The following is a 24,838-nucleotide window of genomic DNA, read 5'->3' as shown; positions in this document are numbered from 1 at the left end:
GTCATCTTTCAGTGTATGATTTGTCGGTCATTGGGAGAAGCCTGTACAGTCTTAGGCTACACGTATTACATCAGTTTTGCTTTCATGGAACGCCAATCAAATGTGGAAATTTATGATGAATTAAGATGAACCCAATGCCGATTGATTCAAATTTAACATCACCCTCCGGAGGAATTAGATTCATAATCAAACCTGCGTACAGGGATAGATGGCATTGAAGAACATGCAATCAAAAACACAACCTAACAGGTTTAAAAAGTCTTCAAACACAACGCACAAACACACTATCCCATGTCTGCGCTAACGTTTCATTTCTACCCAAAACAAAGTAGTACTGGTCTGTGTGAAAGTTCTCATGTACCTGTAATGTCAACATTAACTTCAAATCTCACTGGGTTTAGCACAGAGGAAAGAAATTCTTATCCAGTTCCACACCAATAGCTTGAAGTGAAATCATCTACAAGAATAAAACACTTTCAATATCCCTTTTTCTTTTCAAAAATCAACTAACTCCTCAAAAGGAGAGTCATTCAATTCTCTAAAGCCCACACATCGTTCCATATGTAGATTAAAGCAAAGTTTAACCTCTACGTTTAGCTGATCCACAATTACTTTGACAAGAAAACCACCTGACACCAGAACATACGGAAAAAAGTGTGAAAACATAAGTAAATGTTCACGGCCAGGTTTTTGGATTGAGCTGGACGTTTGGAAACACTGGAAACTCTGTCAAATCACATTGGGCCTTCAGGACATTTCCAATTTCAAAACTCATTTTGAAATGACATGTTGCATTTGTTGATTTGGCAATTAATAATAATCCTTGCATTTATCGTGTTATTGAGACGCCTCAAAGCGATTCACAGAATATTAATTGTAAAGTGGATTGATTGTATTTTGTACACGGCAGCCTATTGCATGCAGCAGTGTTCCACAAACAGCCATTAAAATTTAAATACCATTAAAATTTAAATTAAAACACACCATGTAACGCAGAGATTTCATCTACAGGAGTTACAGTCACTGCACTTTGAGACTTCCTCTACCAAATACCAAATGTAAGGATTAATTATTATGTTGGTGATAGACCAGAATTCCTCTTCACAAACTGTGAGTTACAAGACAGTCAACAATCAAGTCGATCGCGCATTTTAAGGCATTCCCTTCGTGTAAAAGATTTTTTGTTAAAATGAGGATCGCAGTCCAGAAAGACTGCAGTCGTATAAGCACGTTTGTCTGTCCTCAAACTTGACAAACTTCCTGACTGCCTCTTTTAAGAACAGAAAATTGATTTTGTGCAGCTCGTACATAATGAATGCCCGGTGTTTGTCAAGAGTGTTGTTCACTGTTTGTCTGTAGGAATCCAGGGCTTTAAAAATAGCCTTTTGGCAAGGTGTGAAGAGTAATCCGAGAGGCCTGGGTACAGGAGTTTGCCTATAATTAGAATGGGAACTCCAGTGTCAAGAGCAGGAATTCCAAATGCACTCTTCACCTGACTCAGTTTGGCCATATCAGTAGTTACATTGGAATCCCAAACTCACTGTCCATACAACTAACAACAACTTGCATTTCTACCGTACCTCTCACGCAGGGTAGAGTCCCGGGTGCTTCATGGTAGTGCAGAGAGATACCGTGCAAGTGCAGGGAGGCCAAGTTCCAATAGGATCGGAATATCAAAGCAAAAGGTTAAATAAAGAGCAAGTTCTCTTTGAAATGTTATCACCAAAACCCAGCTCTGGAGCTACTCTTTAGGCTTAAAATGATGTTGTACATTTCTGTGCAAAGCGTGCTTCTGTGCGAGGCATTTTGCAAACGTGGGGGCGGGGAGTAAATAAACATTCAAGTCCTGGACTGCCTTCAAGTGGACAGCAGTTGTTCCGGGCATTTTGTGTTGCGCTGACGCAAGCAACACAAATAGCATTGACCAAGGCCACACCAACTTTTCGAACCAGTTTGAAAAGGGCTCAGAATCTGCTGAGCTGTCTTTAAGTGTCTCTTGTTCAAAAAAAAAAGTGAGAGAGCCAATTGGATAACTAACTTTATCCCAAATGTGAAACATTTTGCTGGGTGGTGAGAAGACTTATGTTCCTGTTTGTTTAACTACACAAGCCAGAGTTCTGCTGGTCCCCAATGAGAGCGTGGTGCAGGCTGGCGCTAGCCGGCAGTTCGAACGAGAGGACCCCAGTCTCAAAAAAATCACACCAGTGTAAAACCGCAAGGTGCAGTGTGAAGGCACCATTAGATCAAGCAGACAAGCTCCCGGTCTGAACTCACAAGGGTTTTCTGGCCAGGAAGCTCAGATCTCTAATATCATTGAGTCTCTGGGCAAAACACAGCTAATTTTAAAGGAGTTTTAGGAACTGAAATAAATTCCCTGGTTAAGGCCGTACCCAAACATCAAGTGATTTTCCAAATACTTTAATTGATCATTTTGATGGAGTATTAAGTCCTAAGAGCAGTCCTGGTTCTGAGTTAGATGCAGCCTTGCGGTCAGTCACAAGCTTGAGTGCCATGTTCCAACAACTTGCATTTATATAGCGTCCTTCATACCGAATGGCGTCTCAAAGCACTTATGCTGAACGAAACTCGAATCAGCCTTCAGCCTGAGCTTTCCAACTAGTGCCTTGGTGTGCTGACTACATGTACAGTTCAGCGATTGGCATCAAAGAGGCTTCAGAGGATTTAATCTAGTGCGCTAAGTGGAGTACCAAGCTCACGCCATCTAAAACTCCCGACCAATTGGTACAACCCAATACATTTTAACATTGTCAATATTTCTAGCAAGACTCACACCTTTAGTCACTCTGCATCTTGGATCCTTGGTGAAGCGCTATTTGGCATCTCAAGGACCAGCCTCAGAAGACTGGAGCTACGGTGAGAGTCTCAAATGACTTCTATGTTTATATTGTACATCATGGATTTAAATTAAAATGTGGTGACATATTTGTTCGAATAACGAGGTAACGGTTGAAATCTCTAAGGGTGTAGATTTCTACTGGGGAGAGAGAGGGAAAGGTTTTTTTTTGGGGGGGGGGGCTGGTGGAGGGGAAAAAAAAACAAATGGTGCAATGTCTCTGAATTTTGCCCAAAGCCCAAGCAATTCTTGCATCTCTAGTTTAAAAAAAACACACACGAAAAAAACCCACGATGCATCGAAATTTAAAGTTAGCTCGCACAATTTTTTTTAAAAAAAAAGTCCTCATCATGAAAGCTATTAATACTTGGAACACATATTACTTATAATATTGTGCAACTCAATGAGACCATCTTCTTTGGCAACAGGTAACATCTAGTAACTGTAGAGAGACAATGGAGTATCCTCCTCCATCATGTCATCCTGGAAAAGGGAAACAAAACTCATTTTAGTAACTGAGTCATTAACCTTTGTGTCCCTTCCTTATCAAACAGAACGCCCCCACTGCGCTCCTTTCTGATCCATCTCCCAACTTCAATCAACCCTGGGGTTTCGATGACATTTTCTAACCAACCAGGTGGGAAGTAAAAGAGTGGGTATTTCGCTTTCAAGTTGTTTCTCGCCAATAAGGTAGGAAAGCAAATCAGCAGCTGCACAACGCCCTTTGCCAGCTTTGTGGCTCTGCAGACGATGGAACAAGTGAGATTCCGTACCAGCAAAGCATCAGATGGCATTGATAGTCTCACAAAACGGTGCTCTGAGGACATCAGTGAAATATGAAATCTAAAATTTGAATCTGCATCCATCAGCTTTACGCCCACGATTGCGGAAAAACAGTTAGACTTTCCATACCGCTGGACAAATTGGCAACTTTTTTTTTAGGACAAACATGAGCATAAAAAGCAATTTGAAAGATGAAAATAGAATTGCAATAATCCCCGAGATGTTCAGAGGTCGCAGGACACTTCCACTTCATAATAGCGCCCTTACCATTGGGAGCTCATGGAGGCGCCTGAACTCTGGTTGGTTGACTCGCTGACGGTACTTCAGGAACCCGAGAATCGACAGGACCCCAATTATTACAAAGAAGACCGTGATTATTCCGACTACCAGAGGATCCACTTTGGTTTTGCTCGAGATCGAATCCAATTTCCCTGTTCAAAAGGAGAAGGCAGCACTTTTACTGATTTGGGCCACTCACGAAGGCTATGTTTTTCCTTTACATCAATCACCATCAACTGTTCGAAACATTATTGTGTCATAATATCATCCCCAGCCCAACACAGAGTTACTGAGAAACACAGAACACATTATTTCTGGGGACAACTAAAGCACACACTGTACCATGCACAGAGTCTTTGATGTTGGCTGAATTCTCCCCGCTATGGTTCACAGAGAGTATTGTGGATGTGGTCCTCTTTGTGGTGGTACTGCTGCTTGCGGTAGTTGCCTTTGTGGTGGTGGGTTTCATGCTGGTGGGCTGTGTGACTACGGTGGTCACAGTCGCAGGGGGACTGGAGGCCTTTACGGACAATGTGGTGAACGTCACAGTGGCTTGGGGGGTCTCGGTTGACCCAACAACGTCTTCAGTTGGAGATGGTATGGTCTGCGGGCTTTTGATCGTATCTTTAACAGAAAAATGGAAATGCTCATTGTACAATCAAACTTAATAAGAAAATCTCAATCATTCAAAATTGATCAAGGATGTAGACTCTTGTCTTGCTCCTGTACCATTTAGATTGGTGATGGAACAACTCAGAACTAGGCAATGCTCAGTAGGGCCCATTCGGCCACTTCCATACAAAAGGGTACATAATAATCCTTGCATTTGAGATAGTGCTTTTCACATCTTCGAGACGTCTCAAAGTGCTTCACAGGATATACTGTAAAGTGAATTGACTGTATGTTTTGTGGGCGAAACGTAGCAGCTAATTGTGCCCAGCAGTGTCCCACAGACAGTCATGGATTGAGTGACCAAATTATTATTATTTTTTTGGAAGGATTATTGCCCCCGGAAAAGCGATCTGGCAATCAACTAACAACCGGGTTCCTACCTACTACTGGTAAACAGAGGCTTGCGGAGTGGTGCACATTGACATCATTGGTGAAATCTAAGCACACACGAAACATTAAATTTACAAACTCCTAAAGGAGGCACATCTGGTTAGACTTGGAATTGAGTTTTCAAATGAAGAGGTGCCAGGAAACCCAGCTTACACTCCCTGATGCCCCAGAGTTGGAAACACTAAGACGAGATGAAAACGATAAAAATAAATTGCTTTTCAAATCGGCATCATTTTTGGCAGATTTCCAACTGCCCAGAGAAGAGTGTTGCTGGAGGCGAGAGCGAGGTATCAGCTTTCTCGGCCGGAATATGGGGAGATATAACGAAGAGGAGCAAAATGACGTCTTAATATTGTTAAAGCACGAACCCAACTGCTAAAGTTTTATTCCCAAATAATGTGCGAGCAAGAAAAGGAAGAACAAAGAGATGCGTTCTCTCTCCCCCAAATCCTGGGGCAGTCTGATATTACTGTTTATACGCCGCCACAATTCACACATGAGGGTGAATTTCGTGCCTATCAAACACACGGTCACTTCAATCGTGGCCAGAACAATAGTTGAGCAAATTTTTTCCGATCTCAACATATCAGTAATGAACATCATGATGAAAGAAGCTGCATTGAGTGAGAGTGAGAGAGAGAGACACAGACTGTTGGAACACTGTCCTTTCATCTCCATCAGCTTGCATCAGTTCTTAACCAAGGCAGACGTTTCTCACGAGATGATTAAAGGTTTAGTAATTTCAATGCATTTTTTCCCTCAAGCATCCACAAAGCCTGCTTCTGAAACAGCGGGGACCGGAAAAATTCAAAACCCACAAACTTACTCATCAAAAGGAAGAACTTACGGTTTGTTCCATCCGGTCCGGCCGCTGTTGTGGGAACGCCGGGATTTGTTGCCGTTGGGGTTTGGGAGGCGGAGCTGTTGTGAACCCCCTGCGGGTTCTCCGTGTTAGGGACGAGAGGCGGCGCTTCACTGGGTGGGCTCTCCGTCACCAAACCACCAGGGATACTGCCGTTCTCGTCCTTGGCATGGAGACCGCTGGTACTCAGAGGTCTTTCAGTTGAGGTAGAAACTCTGACCTTGGTTTCATTCAGCGGCTGAATGGCACGGTCCCCAGTTACATTGGCAATGCTTCCATTTAGCTCTCTCACTGTATTGGTCTTATTCAGAAGTTGAACAGTTGAATCTCCTGACGAACTGCTGAGGCCAACTTTGCTGCTTGAGCTTGGAGTGCTGACCAGAGCATTTCCATGGCCGGTGTCCAAGACTGTGTTAACAGGGCCTTCAGTGTTATGTGGTTGCACTGTAGATTTCGATAGAGTGAATAGATGAACGGGTGTTCTTGATTGTTTAGCAGTGTTGGCTTGAGGGGAAAAAAAAACAGAAGGTCAAAGAAAATTATCAGTGTGAGGGAAAATAAACCAAACCACATCTCACCACTGTATTCATCAATGAAATGCTCATTTAGTTCTGTCTAGTCTTCACTTCAAAGTAACAAGCGACGCTCCAGAGAAACCAAATGGTGAAGATGGGAGTTTTTGTGGACTTTGTAATAAACTTAGTGGCACCGTTTTCAAAAGGTTGATTTGGTTGCACTGTTCAGCAAACAGTTCGGAAAAGTTCAACATAGTTTTGACCTTTGCCACTTCCTCCCCTAACATCGATTCCCCTCAATATAATAATAATCCTCGCATTTGATATAGCGGCTTATCACGTCGAGACGTCTGAAAGCTCTTCACAGAATATACTGTAAAGTGAATTGACTGTATATTTTGTGGGTGAAAATATATTTAGTGTATATATATATATATAAATAAAAATAACTGTACCAGCTGCTCGCCATCCTCTGCAGCTCTTTAACCAGGTGAACCTCAGCTGCCACTGTGAGCTCTCCTCTCTCCTGTGGGTTTAGTTTCCTACCAACTGTGACCAGGAATTTGACTCTGGCGTGACCTTACCTACCAACCTGCACTCCAAAGCTGCCGGAATGGGATGAAGTATGAAGATAAGGGACTGACTGTTGTGCAGAAGGGCATGCCCTGGCATTAGGTAAAGCACACACCCCTTTGGACTTAATAATAATCCTTGCATTTGATATAGCGTCTTATTGTGTCTTCGAGACGTCTCAAAGCGCTTCACAGAATATACTGTAAAGCGAATTGACTATGTTTTGCGGGCGAAACATGTGGATGGGAACCTAGATGCTCAAATGTGACTCAATGGCATTAAATATCCATAAGCTCAAGTCCCGTCTGAACCTGTCCATATACCAACTGCAGTGAATTGTGCCACACGACCCGATAACAAGAGTGAAAACGTGCTCAACTTCTGCAGTTGTGTGCACTCAATTTACTGAGCCATTTAAAAAAAAATAAACAGTTTATCTAAATGGAGAGGGGGAAAAAAAAATGAGAAGACTTTTATTTTAGAAGAGTCGATCTGATGCGGAATCTACAGCCCAGACTATGCCCCCGGCAGTTTCACAATTCATAATGGCACAGGAAAGTTATGCAAATGACAGTTCTTCGGAAAGTGCTCGGGCAGTCATGCCAGCTACACTATCTACGTCCTGCTTCTGACTGCAATGGCTAAATATAAACCCACTGGGTGTACATTGAGGATGTGCTTAACTCTTTAACAAAACACATTTATGCGGCACAATTTCCCTTCGACACCAGCACGGGGAGGGGGTGAGATAAAAAAAAAAAATCTCTCGCTCAATGCGACCAGCGGCCACCTCGCAAAACACGGCACGGATTGTTAGAAATATATCCCTGCAACTCATGAAGTGGTCTGGGACGCTACTTGTGTGAGGGGCGCTATGTAAATGCAAGTTGTTGCTGTCGTGGTGAATGCGTCGTTTTCATGTATCTCACTGATAATTTGGTCTGTAAGGAATCCGCTTCAAATTAATTGGATGTTTGCAGACAATCCTTTTTGAGGGCAGTCACACTGGACATTTAGCCAGTGTGTTAATGAGCATCGCTATCAAGGACTATTTGGCCACTGTAGACTGTAATACTGAAAGGAAAGAGAATCTGCAATCTCCCTCCCCCCACACCCCCTCCCACCCGCCAATTTCCATTGCCAAACTGCTTGGTAATAGTAGGAATAGATTGCGCAGGTCACTTTGCTTCCTCTCTACGTGCATCGCCACAATCAAACGACAGCTTATGTTTTGTATTTATATAGCGCCCTCCACGCCGGATGGCATCTCGGAGCCCTTATTATTGTTTAATCCTCCATTAATACATTCCCACTTTCTTGAAAAAGGTTCAGCTCACAGCTTCCTAATTCCCCCACAGAAAATTAAGATCTAAAGCCACTTTTCCTCTGCACCGCTCGGCTACACACACTCCGTATCAATGACTACTTCAGGGAAGGCTCACAATATTGCACTTGTGAACGTGACCTCGGTTCCCGGTGGCTCGTATGAAAGTTTTGTGTTTAAAACCATAAATACTCCCCCTCCCCACCTCATTCCACCCACCAGAAACCATTGCTGCCATGTTACACTGTTCCTCTGTACGCGACACAGGAAGATAGTTAAGCCCTCTCGACCTCAACACTGAACTGAAATAAAATCTTGCTCTGAGCTCCCAGTGGAGGGGGGGAGTCGTAAGCAGAGTGTAAAGCGACTGTCGATTGGGAGTCAACATCTTAACACAAAATCAAGGAGTGACTGGCTCACTCAACAACCAGTAAATGTCATAATAACCCTCAGAGAACACGTGGAAACAGTTGACAACTGCAATCATACCGACTGTGACAGACCATCAGACGTAATATCTAAAAGTACAGCTGTATTTCAACTCCACCTTAGGCGATGGCTGATATTGGTGTAAGACCCATGGGCTGCGCGACTCCTTCTTTGACGTATTTATTTAAATGAATAAGTGCAGCGTTTTGCTCCGACAAAGCAGATGTCTTTTCTTACCCAGACATTTCCCCTCCCCCCCAACGTTACAGGCAGTTATTGCATCCGCCTGCTGCAGAACACAAGGAGCTCCTTTATGCGAGTGCAAAACAAGCAGCTTCCAAATAAAACCGGTCACAAAACTGAGGTTACATCTGACCCGAGAGCAATGGTCTGCACAGCTGCACGACACTCAGTCACTGACGTGACACACGCTAAGACGAGTAGTCGCGTGTGCTTCACTGCTTGCTGCAGCTTCTGATGCATCGTATTGGTCAGGCCTTCAGCCTCGCTGCTCCCACTCTTTGGAACTCCATCCCTCAGTACCTTCGCCTCACTCCCTCTCTTGCCTCGTTCACGGCACATCTCAAGACCTCCCTCCGGCCCACCTCCAGCCCCCCCAAACCCCCTCCAGCCCCCCCAAACCCCCGTCCAGCACCCCCAAACGCCCCTCCAGCCCCCCCAAACGCCCCTCCCGCCCCCCAAACGCCCCTCCGGCCCCCCAAACGCCCCTCCAGCCCCCCAAACGCCCCTCCGGCCCCCCCAAACGCCCCTCCGGCCCCCCCAAACGCCCCTCCGGCCCCCCCAAACGCCCCTCCGGCACCCCCAAACGTGTTGTGTAATTGTCATGGTCTCTTGTTTCCAGGGTTTAAAGCGTAGAGCTCCAGAGTAACGTAATCTTTTCAAAACAGACAATTCATGGTACAGTAACCACTGGACTCGGAAAAAGCTTGCGGGCAAGAAATGATCAAGTTCCAAATAAAGAGCAAGACAGATAGAGTAAACAGAGTACATTCCTCAGCCCCCAGGAAAAACGTTAGATGCCTTTGAAACACTCAGCGAGACAGGCCTGTTCTAGTCGAGCACAAATTTATGGCACAATTAGGCATTCGAATTCCAGAACAATTGGCACGATTTTAACTGCAAAGCAGCATAGGTATGTAATGGGTTAAAAATTTTAAATTAAATATTTCTCCCACAAAATACCGTTAATTCACTTTACAGTATATCCTGTAAAGCGCTTCGAGACATCTCAATGCCGTGATAAGGCGCGATAACAAATGCAAGAATTATTATTATTATTATTTAGTGCTCAACGGAGATGACCAAACTGCGTACCCCTCACTCCCCCAATCCACCACCCGGCGCCTCCGCTCGACTGGCACCGGCTCGTCCCTCGTACCCACCGCCCCACCATCGGAGGTCGCGCTTCCAGTCACTACACCCCGAGACTCCAGAACACTCTCCCTCAATCCCTCCGCCTTGCCCCCCCTCTCCTCTCCACCAAGACCCACCAGAAAACTTTCCCCTTTGACCGTGCTTATGGCCACCTCTCCCACCCGGCTCGGAGTCAGGCTCCGCCACTGTTAAGCGCTCTGAGACGCTACCCTGTGTGGAGGGCGCCGTATAAGTGCAAGTTGTTGTTGTTATTATTATTATTAATCCATTATTAACAATCCATTATTGTTACACAATCCCTTATTCAGCTGACATTGCTCAAAAAGGCCAGTGGCCCATCAAGTATCATGATATTGCAAGGAATTGCTACACAGCAGCTTCCACAACTAGAAGCAAGAGATACAACATACACTTAATAATAATCCTTACATTTGATACAGCACCGTATCACGCCTTCGAGACGTTTCAAAGCGCTTCGCAGGATACACTGTGAAGTGAATTGACTGTATATTTTGTGGGCAAAACACTGCAGGTCTCAGGATATACTGAATAAAGGCCTTTATTTAAGTGATGAAACAAATGCAACTTCATCTCCCCTAATAGGGCAGTCCCATGAGTATTTTCTTTCAGAATCCTGCGCAGATTACAAGACAGATTCGGTGATTTGGTCCATTGTGTCTGCGCTGGTGCGAGTAGCCTAATGGAGAGGTCTGTCTGCTTATTTGAGATTATGTTCCCTTTCTGATTTGCTCTCCTTGTCCAAGTGAATGGTGGGTGCACAACCTGCTCTCAGGAATGTGGCTCCAACGATCTGCTAAGAGTCAGATGAGTTCTGCCGAAAGGTCGTCGACCCGAGACGTTCCCATTTTCCTCTCTCCGTGGACGCTGCCTGACCTGCCGAGTGTTTCTAACCACTTTGGTTTTTATTTCAGAATTCCAGCAAGTGCAGTATTTTTTGCCTTTTGCTAAGAGTCAAATGGAATCTCTACCATATAAGGATCGAGATTTATTATCTGCGTGAAGCAACACGAAAGATGAAAGACACGTGACCTGTTCGAAACTGCCCCCTCCTGAGTACCACCTACATGTAGGTTCTGGGAATTCTTTCTGCGTTGCTGCGAAACAGTGTGTGGCAGCTTCCCCTTAGATTTGCTGGAACAGAGTCTTATCCAGACTCAACTAGTCCCCAACCTTAGACATGTACATGCCAGAGGCTGCAGAACAGCATTGGCAGAGATCACTGACAACCCTATGGGTGTGGGTGGCATAAAAGAGAACTAGAAAAGGGAAGACAAAAAAATCTAAAAGCAAAAATGCTGCTTCGCTTTCTGGTTTATTTCCACTCAGTACGATTCAATACCAAAATCCCTTTGCGTGCAACTTCGAAACTCTCCTAAAAACTCTCCAGGTTGGCCATGATTTTCATTGATGTCCTCTTTTGCCTTCCTCCGCAGTAACCCACTACTCCTCTGTAGAGTGCCTTGAGGTGTTATCCTCAGTGAAAAGCTCTATCTGGATTAAGTTTAAATTTCTGTTGTAATAATCAGGTTAAACTAGTAGTACTCGCCAGCTGGAGTCCTGCATCTAGTGGTTAGAGCACTCGACTCGCAAGCGAGAGGACCTGGGTTTGATTCCCAGGCAGGTCAGGGCGAAACCTTAGGCAAGTTTCCGTACTCTACATACCTCCGCTTACCTAGCAGTAAGTAGGAACTCGTTGCTAGTAGATTGACGGATCACTTTTCCGGAAGTAATAATCCCTTCCAATATATATATATATAAAATATAAATTATTATAATAATAAATTATTATTTAATATTATAATAAAAAATTATAATAATTTGGTCACTCAATCCACGACTGTATGTGGGCCACTGCTGTGCTCAATTGGCTGCCGCGATTCGCCCACGACATATGCAATCAATTCACTTTACAGTCTATTCTGTGAAGCGCTTTGAGACAACTCGAAGACGTGATAAGGCGCTATATCAAATGCAAGGATTATTATTTATTATATATTCATGAATGCCAACCCAGGACAGCAGATCTCAGTGCTATCAGATACCACAAAAAGAATTAACATTTTAAAGGCTATGATTAGCGATTTGGACTGTGGTGCAAAATGGCTGATCTCTTTTGCTTTGGGCATGACCTGCAAGGAGAGCAGACATAATTGTGGAATCTCACAAGGTCATTTTTACTAAGGGTTCTAATCTCCCACCCAACTATGTGTGTGTGTGTGTGTGTGTGTGTGTGTGTGCGTGCGTGCGTGCGTGTGCGCGTGGACGACCTCATCTGAAGGTCACTTTAGTTGTCGGGCTGCAGGCATGCAGTGAAAATCCAAGAAGATTGGTACAAAGTGGATTCATACACAACCCCCACAATTTTGACTTCAAGCATGTTCACTAAAATAATAAACTCCAGAGAAATAAGAATTCAGGCTTAGCTTTGAAGAGACACTGGTGTTCCTCATTGAATGTCAATGGAATTGGCCTAAATAGACATGATCAAAGTCTCCACTTGATGAGTCACTTCAAATAGCTTTACGACTCGGAAGGAATCAGGTTGTTTGCAACCCCAGAGAAACCGAATTGTATTTTCCTCCAGTCCAGTTAATCAAAACTTAATTTTCTTTTGCGCATGGCAAAATGTGACATTCAAAGATGCAATAAGCTGCCAAAATAAAGATAGAGTAAGTACGACAGTTTACAGTAGAGCAGGGCATCTGATCCGCTGTTAGGCTGTAGATCATCCAGAACTCTGTGGCCCGCATCCTCTCCCCCTCACCAGGCTCCGTGACCCTATCACCCCCATCCTCGCCCAACTCCACTGGCTTCCCATCACACAGAGGATACAGTTCAAGATCCTGGTCCTCACCTTCAAAGCCTTTCATGACCTTGTTTCCCCCCTACCTCTGCGACCTCTTAAGCTCCTACCATCCTGCTCGCTCCCTCCCTCAGCGGGCTCCAGCCTGCTTCACGTCTCTGCCTCGCCCATCCCACCATTGGCCGGAAATTCTGTCTGTCCAGGGCCTTGGGACATCCTCCCGACGCAAAAGGCGCTAAACCTAAACCTAATCTTGTGGTCGTTGTAATGATGGCATAATCCAAATGGTTCGATGGAACTGTTGGATATCAATGATATAATCTTCTGTCACAAATCCAACCTTACAATCACTGTATACACCACCTGTCACAATGCCAAATACCTTTTGGTTTCATGTGATCATTTTTATCACCCCTTTATTTACATCACGCGTCACACAACCACTCTCAGTACATCAGATGTCTGGGCCATGCAATCACAAGTCACGGATAGTGAGCAACAGGGCAACAATCCAATCCGGTGCTGTTGACATTCAAAAATCAGTGAAGATCACTCATCTTGTTCAGAGTGCTGGCCAGACTGCTCGATTCAATTACTGCCTTGTACTTCACTGTCAACCACGCGTTATCCCATATTCAATACAACTGACCTTGTACCAGTATTTGGAAGACAATGCATTTAATTGAATGCATCCAAAAAAATCCCCACTTTGATTGAAGTAATTGACCAGGTTAAATACAGCTTGGAATATTTAAAACCTACCGCCCGAGTTAATCACAGACACACTCAAAAATGGAGCAGGGATGCTCTCAGGCGCAATTAACACCAACGTACTGCATCAGGTCAGACCATATCGGGTTTTTTTTTGGTCAGCCGAGTGTCTGACACATGTGGAAACCCATCTCCGTTGCTTAAGAGTCTCCAAACCGAGCTGAGAATTCTGTGCACCTACACATGGAAATCCCAGAGATAGATTGTTGGAATGGAACGCACTCTCTCTCTCTCTCCCTCTCTCCGTGGAGGGAAGCACCATATTGTTCAACATCTTATCACCAATAGAAAACACATAGTCAACGCTACTTATTTTATGGAGGAAACTTTCATAAAATCTACCTCACACTATTTACACGACAGTCTATGCTCTCAGCAAATATTAAAGATATTTGGAACAGAGGAGGTTTCCGAGACCGACAATAGGGGGTGTGTCGGTGGTAGAGGATCTCTTATTGATATCACATCCACTGGCAGAGAAAGCGGACTTTATTGGCACCTTCTTTAAGCCCTTACACATTCAATTCACTTAAAAGCCCTCATGACCTAAGAAATATTCCAACATGGATTTGCTAAACTACAGTCACTCCGATCAAGCTCATCCTTAACTTCCAAATAATCACCTTTTTTATTTCGCAATCAGTTATGAATATTCATTCACAATAATAATAATCCTTGCATTTGATAAAGCGCCTTATCACGTCTTGAGACGTCTCAAGCGCTTCACAGACTATACTGTAAAGTGAATTGACTGTGTATTTTGTGGGCGAAACAAGACAGGCAACGTTTGAAGTTAAAGACTGAAGTGCAGAATGTCAATTGGAAAAGAGGAAATGAAGCAAAAAAAAACTTCACAGGAGATATGACGATTGTGGGATTGAAGCAATGCTGAACATAGTATTAACCATATTACTGGAATGTTAACAGGTCAACAGCAAGGAAATGTGAAAAAAAATGCTGGAACAAAACTTGTTTGGCGGTGGAGGATGAGAAGGGGAATGTAGTGGACGAAGCCAACAGATGAAGAGATAGAACCATAGACATTTGCAGCACAGAAGGCAGCCATTCTGTCCATGAGCACACAGGCAATACTCAGTCTCTGGTCTGACTGGAATCAAGCAATCTTTGACTTATTATAATAATAATTTGGTCACTCAATCCACGACTGTGTGTGGGACGCTGTTGTGCGCAATTGGCTGCCGCGTTTTGCCCACAACATATACAGTCAATTCACTTTACAGTATATCCTGTGAAGCGCTTTGAGACGTCTCGAAGACGTGATAAGGCGCCGTATCAAATGCAAGAGTTATTATTATTACTAACTTTACAAAGATAGTTAAAAATGAGCATTCAATTACAATTGAGGGATTTAAAAGCGCTACATGAAGGGCACTATATAAATGCAAGTTGTTGTAAAAGTGATATTTTCATTTTTTTAACTCTAGAAACGTTTTCTTTTATTTTACAACAAACTTACAATCGAATATGGATATTTATAAACAAGTATGGAACGGAGTAAGAAACCCTACAAAGACAGGATACAGTAACAATTTGACCATGTTTTACGAACCAAAAAGGTAAACACATTTTCAACAAAGTAACTGTGACTACTAACACGAGATAAGAAGATCTACGTACATTTTGTATTTACAAATCGCTGGATGCCATCAGGATATCATTGTTCATTTCCCTTTGGCTGTGTTTAAATCTGATTGTGTCCTATTTGAGTTCAGCTTCTTAGAGCGAGAGTTTGGGCGTTTCACAGGCCATGAAAAGATCAAAGAAAGGATTCCCAAGAACTCGATTGATGAAGACATTTTAGGATTCCTCCATTGTAACCTCTTCCCCCAACACCCCACTCACCCGTGGGATAACGTGTGGCTAATTAGCCACCCACAGATACGTCTTCGAGACGTCTCAAAGAGCTACACAGAATATACTGTAAAGTGCATTGACTGTATGTTTTGTGGGCAAAATAACCTTCTACTGAAGCAAAAGAGTTCTTGGAGAATTCAGCCTCAGGTTAGAATAGTAGATTGGGGTGTGGCAGAAAGGGAATGTTGACTCAGTTGTTGAAGTGTTACGGTGCAAATGACTTTTCTTGGTGGGTGCGGATGGGGGGGGGGTGAGGTGAAAAGCAGAAAAGTTTTCATACAGAACGTGGGAGGTGTGTTTTTACCCACTGCAGCCATCGCACGACACACATTGCTCAACTCACACAACCAGGATCAAGGAGGACAAGGTTTAGGATTCTAGAGAAAATAAAAAAGGGGATTTTTTTTTTGTTTGACGTGTTTAAGAAGCTGAGGCAAAATAGCTTTCTTTGCAAAGGTATTGTTGCCAAGATTTAAGCTTTGTTCTTCGTCCTTCAGCCTTGGGTCAAGTTTTCTTTGGCTACGGTTATGTAGTCGCACAAGTCCAGTTCGGGTACATTCCACGAATGGCTTCTACCTGCCATCAAGCTGTATCCTGAGATTATCTGCATATTGTGACGACAAAGATTGTGGAGGCTCGAGGCAGGCAGTACAGCGAGGCAGGCAATCCTCAGCTTTGAGACAGACTCTTTTTGAATTGCCGTTCAGTTTTTTTTTAATAGGTCATCTACACTTCTAATAAAAAAACAAGAGCCTCACATTAGCCTTCAGAACACTGACGTAAGAGGTAAGGTTTAATAAATAATTCAGACTTTTCTTGCTGCATCAATACCTACCGCCCTGGCTGAACAGGATAATCATAGCATTAAATCAAATTATACAAGAGGACACTCAATTCTTAACTGGGTGGGGAAGTGGGGTGGGAGGCCGAGGGAAAACTGGCATATAATTGCTCACCACTAGGAAAACAAAACCTCTCATTGAAGAGAATTACTATGATCAGCTTGCTCGTTCTACATTAGCATCCATTCACACTGTGGCTGTCCCGTCCTGTGCTGATATCATCCTGTGTTGCCAACACAGCAACAAATAAAAAAAAAGTCCGACAACCTTTCTCGTCTCTCCTCTCTCTCTTCCAGTCGTCTTGAGCTTCCACGATTAAGTACCAAAAATTAAGTGCATCAGTGATCATAGCTTGGCTTTCATTTCTCTCACCATTAGAGGCATGTCATATCACAGCACGGAAAGTGTTTTATTGGAATAACTTGGATGTTCCCTAGCACATTCATCAGTGAGATGAAACATCTAATCTTCAAACAAGACTGAGCCTCTTAGCTTGCCGATACCATCATCGTACCAATACGTAGATGAAACTAATCCCTTTTCCCAAAACATTTGACTTCGAAAATATTTCTCTTGTGCTGTTTTAGTTCCTCCTGACTCAAAATATTCCACGGCGAAGAAGAATGTTCCACGGCAAACCCTGCAGCCTACACTCAGAATACTTTCCGCTGCTTAGGTCAATCGTAAGCATCCAAGAGCGAAAGGTTTCCACTCTGGAATTCCTATTCATTACGGATATCATCTCCATCTATGTTTACTTGCCACTTGCCTGGGATACCAAGAACCTTCTGTGTGTGAAAAACCTTCACCCTGGCGAGCATTTATTTCATTAATACACTGGCTGTTCTCACTTGTACAACAATGGGCGGAAACGGATGCCATTCAAACAGAGAGTCAGAGTTCTGATATGACTGTGATATATAAAGTGCTATCTTCCCAATGTGAAAGAGCTACGTAAATGTAAGTTTCTACTGTATGGTCTCGGCTCCAGTGCAGTGCGAGGGCAACCCTGCATTGTTGGAGGTGACATCCTCAAACCGAGTTCCCACCGGTACCTGTCCAAGTGGATGTTAAGGATCCCAGGGCACATGAAAGTGAAGGGATTTAGCTTTCCATGGGATTTCAATGTTTACTCCAACCACTTGCTAGTTTGCTAAATGCCAGTGTGGATAAATACACTTGAAAGTGGGCTAAGCGGATTTTGTCACAATACTTTTAATGGATTAACGGAGGAACTTCCGAGTTGCCTAATTTCTGCCAAGCATTGAGTTTATAAGACAATAAACCCTGTTTTGTGATCTCTTCAGCGCAGAATCCACAAAGAGAAACTTAAGAAAAAAAATCCACAATTCATCATGTATAACCTTAACAATCTAAATCTGTGCGCAATTGGCTGCTGCGATTCGCCCACAAAATATACAGCCAATTCACTTTACAATATTCTCTGTGAAGCTCTTTGAGACGTCTCGAAGACGTCTTGCCCTAGAGGGCATACTTGCCCTAGAGGGGGTGCAGAGTAGATTCACTCGGTTAGTTCCTGGGATGAGGGGACGGACCTATGAGGATAGGCTGAATAAACTGGGGCTGTATTCTCTGGAGTACAGAAGAATTCGGGGGAAACTTATTGAAACTTATAAGATTCTTGAAGGGCTGATAAAGTAGACACTGAGGGTCTGTTTCCCCTGGTAGGAGAGTCTTAAAATTAAGGGTCAGCCTTTTAGAACAGAGTTGAGGAAACATTTCTTCACTCAGAGGGTAGTGAACTTATGGAATTCACTCCCCCAGAAGGCTGTAGATGCTCAGTCCTTGAACATTTTCAAGGCTGAGACTGATAGGTTCTTGAAAAATAGAGGGATTAGGGAATATGGGGAGAGGGCAGGTAATCAGAGTTAGGTGAGAAGATCAGCCGTGATCTTATTGAATGGCGGAGCACAGGCACGAGGGGCCGAATGGCCTACTCCTGCTCCTAATTCTTATGTTCTTATGTGATAAGGCGCTGTATCAAATGCAAGGATTATTATTATTATTATCAGGATTTGCCCTGTAATAATAATAATAATAATCCTCACATTTGATATAGCGCTTTTCACGTCGGGAGGATGTCCCAAAGCGCTTCACAGAACACACTGTAAAGTGAATTGACTGTATATTTGTGGGCGAACCAGTCTGTAAACCATCACTTCACGTCCTCTCTCTATCCTTCTGCTCTTTTCAACCTTGGTGCTCTTAGTAACTACAAATCTTCGCCCTTCACGGCAGTCGGTCACTTAGTTTCTTTTCAAAAAAGCAGATAAAAAAAGCCGTCGGATTTCAAACCTATTTACAATTCTGTAAATCACAGCAAGGTCACATCTCTCGGTAATCTCAAGATACACAAAGCAACAGAAATTCCCTGGTAGAGACCCAACTTGACATTTCAGGTTGAGTTGTAGAAGCTGGTTTCGTTCCTTCCCTCTCCCGCCCCCCCCCCTCCTTCTCTCACGCGCCCCCCTCCCTCTCTAGCGCGTCCCCCTCCCTCTCCAGCGCGCCCCCCTCCCTCTCCAGCGCGCCCCCCCCTCCCGTGCCCACCCCCCCCTCCCGTGCCCACCCCCCCTCCCGTGCCCACCCCCCACTCCCGTGCCCACCCCCCCACTCCCGTGCCCACCCCCCCCTCCCGTGTGCTGCCCTTCCCTCTCCCCGTTTAATTCCTTTTGCTTAAAAGTCAGAATTGTCTATTTGCTGCGCACAGAAAAAAAAAAAGTTTTTTTGCAGCAGCGTATTGGATCTGAACCCGTCTAGTCACGTGGACCCACGTGTACCGAGGGAGAGGAGAGGAGTCATTGCATTGTCGTGATACTCAACAGTGAAACACACACACGTCCAGGAATCAATTTCTTGTCCGGACGGATTAATTAGTCGGCATAAAGCCAGTTGCAAATCCCAACAACGATTGGCCTCGGAGGACATGTGCCTTTCCATTGTTATGGAGATTGTGTTGGTCTTCACCCTGTGTTTTCAGAGCAAATACAACAACAACTTGCATTTATATGCACGTGGGGTAAGCATCCCGGAGCACTTGACAGTGGCGGAGTCTGACACTGAGCCGGGGGGAGAGGGTGGGGGGGAAGGTGACTGCGAGCACGATCAAAAAGGAAAGTCTTTAGGCGGGGCTTTGAAGGTGGGGAGGGAGAGGCAAGGCGGAGGGACTGAGGGAGAGAGTTCCGGAGTTACCTACGTAGTTGCTGGCAAACTGCAGTCAACCAAGAGTGAGATGCGTGTAGGGACAATGTGTGCACCTCAAGCTGTGACATGGCCTTACAATAAACCATGTTGGTTACATATACTTTTGAGTTTTACAGTTAAAATAGGATTGAAACGTTTCCTCTCTCTTAAAGGCCCACCTAACACCCTAACGCTCTTGAGTGTCAAAGATGCACTGGGAAATTTACATTCGTCCAAAGAAGCTACGGGTGGATTAGGAGCCAACCAAATAGAACATGAATCACCTCTGATCAGGTGGGAAGGGAAACGGAATACATAGTGGGCCTTTTACCTGGGAAGATGAAAGAGCTTTTGTTCCACTACAAATACAGTCACTATACTTTACAACAAATCCTATAAAACTCTTCGAGACATCTACCATATAATAATGACAATCCTTGCATTTGATACAGCGCCTTATCAGGTCTGAGACGTCTGAAAGCCCTTCACTGTTAAGTGAATTGATTATAGATTTTGTGGGCGAAACGCAGCAGCCAATTGCGCACAGCAGCGTCTCCACAAACACTCGTGGATTGAGTGACCAAAGTATTATTTTTGTAAGGGATTATTACCCACAGGAAAAGCGATCCGTCAACTGACTAGCAACCGGGTTCCTACTTGCTGCGAGGTAAACAGCGGCTCTCAACATTCACAATATCATTAACATGGCTAATAATAGATCAAACGTAAATCCGATAGAACGATTCCTATGGAGAGCAATCTTGGTTAGAAGCTCCTACTTACTGTTAAGTGAACACAGCTATTGTTAAGTGGAATTCATTGCCAAACGCAATCAAACGTCTTGGCGTTTACATGTAGCAAGAGCAGAATGCTTAACAGCAAGCAATAAAAAACAGTGCAAGGCAGACATCTGACTTATTCACAACTACATCTTGGTGCCAGATTGTCACAATCACCAACAAAATACACTGGAGCCCAGAGTACACGATCCACACAGTTCTCCACATTTGATTGCAAAACACAGAAGGTATACTTTACTTTACAGAATGTCCTGTGAAGAGCTTTGAAACGTCCTCCCGACGTAAAAGGCGCTACGTCAAATGTAAGGCCTGTTAATGGTCTATTTATTATTATCTGTCTCGAGTTCCCCATCTCAATCGCACACAACACACAGCTTCCCCTCCCCCAGGTGGTGTGGGAACAGAGAGAAAGATCTTTGTAGGCAATTATCATCTGCTCTCAGAACAACGTCAGCAAGGAGCTCGGAGCAAATTTCCCAGCCCTCCCCGCATGTGGTGCTGACCCACGCAATTGGGAGAAATGGAAGAACAAAAATAATCCTTGCACTTTATACAGCGCCTTATCGCGTCTCCGAGACGTCTCAAAGCGCTTCACAGAATATACCGTAAAGTGAATTGACTGTATATTTTGTGGGCGAAACGCGGCAGCCAATTGCGCAAAGCAGCGTCCCCACAAACAGTCGTGGATTGAGCGACCAAACAATTATTATTTTTATATACATTTAATATCTAAGTAACAAGTTTAATATTCACATGTCATCGGATAAAAAAAAAGTGACTGAAATATGACAATCGTGTGCATCACTCAGTTAGTCTGTGGAGCAAACGATGTCACACTTCCTGCAGCGTAAAACTTTCTTTATTCCCCCTCCTCCCCCTCACTCGTTGTTTTTTTTTCCCCCCCTTTGACTATTTATTTCAGGCGATCTTCAACGCCACGCAACTTGGTTACCGCAGCACCGCGCACTCACTCAGCGTCTTCAAGGACACTCTACACAAAAGCTCCTTTCAAAAGATAATCTCGGGAGAAAGAAAACTTGGGATAATTGCGTTCCCCAATCCACACAAGTGCAACATTTGTCACAAAACAAAGATCGGCCATTTTACTTTTTCCCCCCCAAATGAATCAATTGTGTTCGTTCCTATTCGTGTACAGTGAGCTCCTGATAACTCGACCCTGACCTATCTTGTCGCTACCGCTTAAGTCATCGTTCTGTCAATATCCCGGCCACATATATTGACGCATTTACACGTGTGCCTAACTCGCCACTTGTCACTGAGCCCTTTTCCGTTGGAGTGACGAGTTATCAGTTTATCCATTACATATAAATAACATTTCTCAGGGTATAATTTTTTTTTAATATTGTGTCACATTAGATTCTTTGTTCACTAACCAACAAAATCGTTATTTGAGCATCGGCTGCTGCATTTCACCCACAAAATTAGAGCCAATTAACTTAACGGCGTACTCTGCGAAGTGCTTCGAGACGTCTCGACGACGTGAGGAGGTGTTATACCAAATGCAAGGATCGTTATCCTTACAACTTTCAACCTGTGAACTGGACGTGGGGAGTTAGCACACCGTTGAGAGAGATAGGCACGCGTCTCGAGGGGGCTATTTGCAACATGAAAGAAGCCGGTAACGGATCTTTTACGTGCGTGAAGTCCTTCAAAGTATTCAGCAGATCGGAGTCCTGCCAAATCACAATTGCAGCCTAAATAAAGGCCTAAGCAGAAGCACTCCAAAAAAGGGAAAAGTTTACACGTTGCAATTTGAGTTGCGTTTCATATCCCGGAGCTGAAACGAAAGCAACCCATTGGCATCCAGTAGCTCAACGGCGGGCGAGAGGACCTGGGTTTGATTCCCGGGCGGGGGGCAAAACGTTGGGCAAGTTTCCTTACTCCGCGCGCCGCTCTTTACCAGCAGTAAGTAGTAACCCGGTTGTTAGTCGATTGGCGGATCAGTTTTTCTGGGGGTAATAATCCCTTTTTAAAAAAATTTGGTCACTCACTCCACCACTGTGTGTGGGAGACGCTGCTGTGCGCAATTGGCTGCTGCGTTTCACTCACAAAATATACAGTCGCTGCACTTTACAGTATATTCTGTGAAGCGCTTTGAGACCGTCTCGAGGACCTGATAAGGCGCTGTATCAAAAGCAAGGATTATTATTGCTTTTTTTTTTAAAAAAGGCAGTCCGTCAGTTGACGCTAAATGCCTTGCATTTATTGATTCGCTCCTGATCTGACTGTCCGACTGACTGTCTGACTGACTGACTCGGGATTTTTTGGTTAATGAAAACTTCTGGCAGGAAACGCACAGTATTAAAATTAATCAAATTATTGCAAAACACCAGGAAATGACAAGCGGTGAGAGAGCTGTAACCCAATTTTTGTTTTACCAATCACAGACACAGAAAAAGGCTGTAAACACGAAGCAAAAAAACATTTCTGAACCTCTCGCTCTCTCCCCTCCACCCAAAGCCGTGAGACCCCAGTGCAGGACTGGGATTTCAACCCAACTGTTGGGACAGATAAATAAACAGCCATCAGAGAGCCGGGAGAAGGTAAGGTGTGTGGGGGGGGGGGGGGGGGTTGCATGGGGGGGTTGCATGGGGGGGTTATATGGGGGGGTGGGGGTGTTGCATGGGGGGGTTGCATGGGGGCTGCATGGGGGGGGGGTGGGGGGGGTTGCTTGGGGGGGTTAATGGGTTTGCATTAAAATTAACAACCCCCCCCCCAACATACCCCCCCCCCCCCCGACCTGAACTAACTGCCCCCCTCTCCCCCCCTTTTTTTAAGCATTAAAAGGACCAGAGATCCACCGTCACAAACTGAACTCAGGACTTAAAACGAAAAGCAACAACAACAACACCACAGCAACAACAACAATAACCACAACACCTCCTCCCCCCACACCCCTCCCCCCCCACACACACACACCCCACCCCCTCCCCACACCCCCCAAAAAAAAACATCGCGTTCCCCTTAAAAATAGGAGTTTGTGGCCACGGATTTCCAGACGCAAATGACGAAGGAGAGAAAAACAAACCCCACACGAGAGGTCTCAGCAGCAGAGACCCGACACAATGTGCGCGAATAGTATTCCCCTCCAATTCCCATCGCCTCTCAGCGCAGTCCTCACCCTGAGAGCCGCTGCAAACCGCCGCACAGAGACACAGCCACTGCGCCACCGCCACCGCCTCCATCCTCTCTCTCCCTCTCCCTCTGCAACACAGCGAACACCACAGCGAACACCAACTCTCACTGCCCCCGAAGCCCCGAAATGATTCGTCCAACACAACGGCTATAAATAAACCCCCAGTGAGTCACTGAGAGAGAGAGAGAGACAGAGGGAGAGAGACAGAGGGAGAGGGACAGAGAGAGACAGAGGGAGAGGGACAGAGGGAGGGAGAGGGACAGAGAGACAGAGGGAGGGAGAGAGACAGAGAGAGACAGAGAGACAGAGGGAGGGAGAGAGACAGAGAGACAGAGGGAGAGGGACAGAGGGAGAGGGACAGAGAGACACAGAGGGAGAGGGACAGAGAGAGACAGAGAGACAGAGAGAGACAGAGGGAGAGGGACAGAGCGAGACAGAGAGAGACAGAGAGACAGAGGGAGAGGGACAGAGGGAGGGAGAGGGACAGAGAGACAGAGGGAGGGAGAGAGACAGAGAGAGACAGAGGGAGAGGGACAGAGAGAGACAGAGGGAGAGGGACAGAGAGAGACAGAGAGACAGAGGGAGAGGGACAGAGGGAGGGAGAGAGACAGAGAGAGACAGAGGGAGAGGGACAGAGAGACACAGAGGGAGAGGGACAGAGAGAGACAGAGAGACAGAGAGAGACAGAGGGAGAGGGACAGAGAGAGACAGAGAGACAGAGAGAGACAGAGGGAGAGGGACAGAGAGAGAGGGACAGAGAGAGACAGAGGGAGAGGGACAGAGAGAGTCAGAGGGAGAGGGACAGAGAGAGACACAGAGAGAGAGAGGGAGAGACAGAGAGGGAGAGAGAGACACACACACAGGGAGAGAGATAGAGACACACAGAGAGAGGGAGAGAGACACACACACACAGAGAGGGAGAGAGAGATAGAGAGCCACACACAGAGAGGGAGAGAGGGATAGAGAGCCACACACAGAGACAGGGAGAGAGAGATAGAGAGAGCCACACACAGAGACAGGGAGAGAGAGATAGAGAGAGCCACACACAGAGACAGGGAGAGAGAGATAGAGAGAGCCACACACAGAGACAGGGAGAGAGAGATAGAGAGAGCCACACACAGAGCCACACAGAGAGAGAGGGAGAGAGATAGAGCCACACAGAGAGAGAGACAGAGAGCCACACACACAGGGATAGAGAGTGAGAGAGACAGAGACACACACAGAGAGATAGAGGGAGAGAGAGAGACACAGTGAGAGAGATAGAGGGAGGGATAGAGAGAGAGAGAGAGAGG

The 24,838-nt window shown here is 45.0% G+C and overlaps 1 protein-coding gene across 1 annotated transcript; it reads right to left on the bottom strand.

Annotated features, from left to right (window-relative positions):
• Positions 1 to 936: 936 nt before the first annotated feature.
• On the bottom strand, positions 937 to 23,741 carry LOC103182822 (cell wall protein IFF6). The gene is made up of 5 exons (XM_042335768.1): positions 23,532 to 23,741; positions 5,826 to 6,344; positions 4,259 to 4,540; positions 3,905 to 4,068; positions 937 to 3,337 (listed from the first exon to the last, which is right to left on the bottom strand). The coding sequence occupies exons 1-5, from the start codon at positions 23,593 to 23,595 to the stop codon at positions 3,290 to 3,292; spliced, it is 1,077 nt and encodes a 358-aa protein (XP_042191702.1). The 5' UTR covers positions 23,596 to 23,741; the 3' UTR covers positions 937 to 3,289.
• Positions 23,742 to 24,838: the final 1,097 nt, after the last annotated feature.

Source organism: Callorhinchus milii, unplaced genomic scaffold (genome assembly GCF_018977255.1).
Source record: "Callorhinchus milii isolate IMCB2004 unplaced genomic scaffold, IMCB_Cmil_1.0 Scaffold5, whole genome shotgun sequence".
Lineage (NCBI taxonomy): Eukaryota > Metazoa > Chordata > Chondrichthyes > Chimaeriformes > Callorhinchidae > Callorhinchus > Callorhinchus milii.
This window is presented reverse-complemented; position numbering and strand designations above follow the sequence as displayed.

Coding starts and splice junctions, on each gene's coding strand:
- LOC103182822 (XM_042335768.1), bottom strand. CDS start 23,595: ATGGAGGCGGTGGCGGTGGCGCAGTGGCTGTGTCTCTGTGCGGCGGTT. Junction 6,345..23,531: donor GGTTTGCAGCGGCTCTCAGG/GTGAGGACTGCG, acceptor TTTCCCCTCAAG/CCAACACTGCTAAACAATCA. Junction 4,541..5,825: donor CGGACCGGATGGAACAAACC/GTAAGTTCTTCC, acceptor TTTCTGTTAAAG/ATACGATCAAAAGCCCGCAG.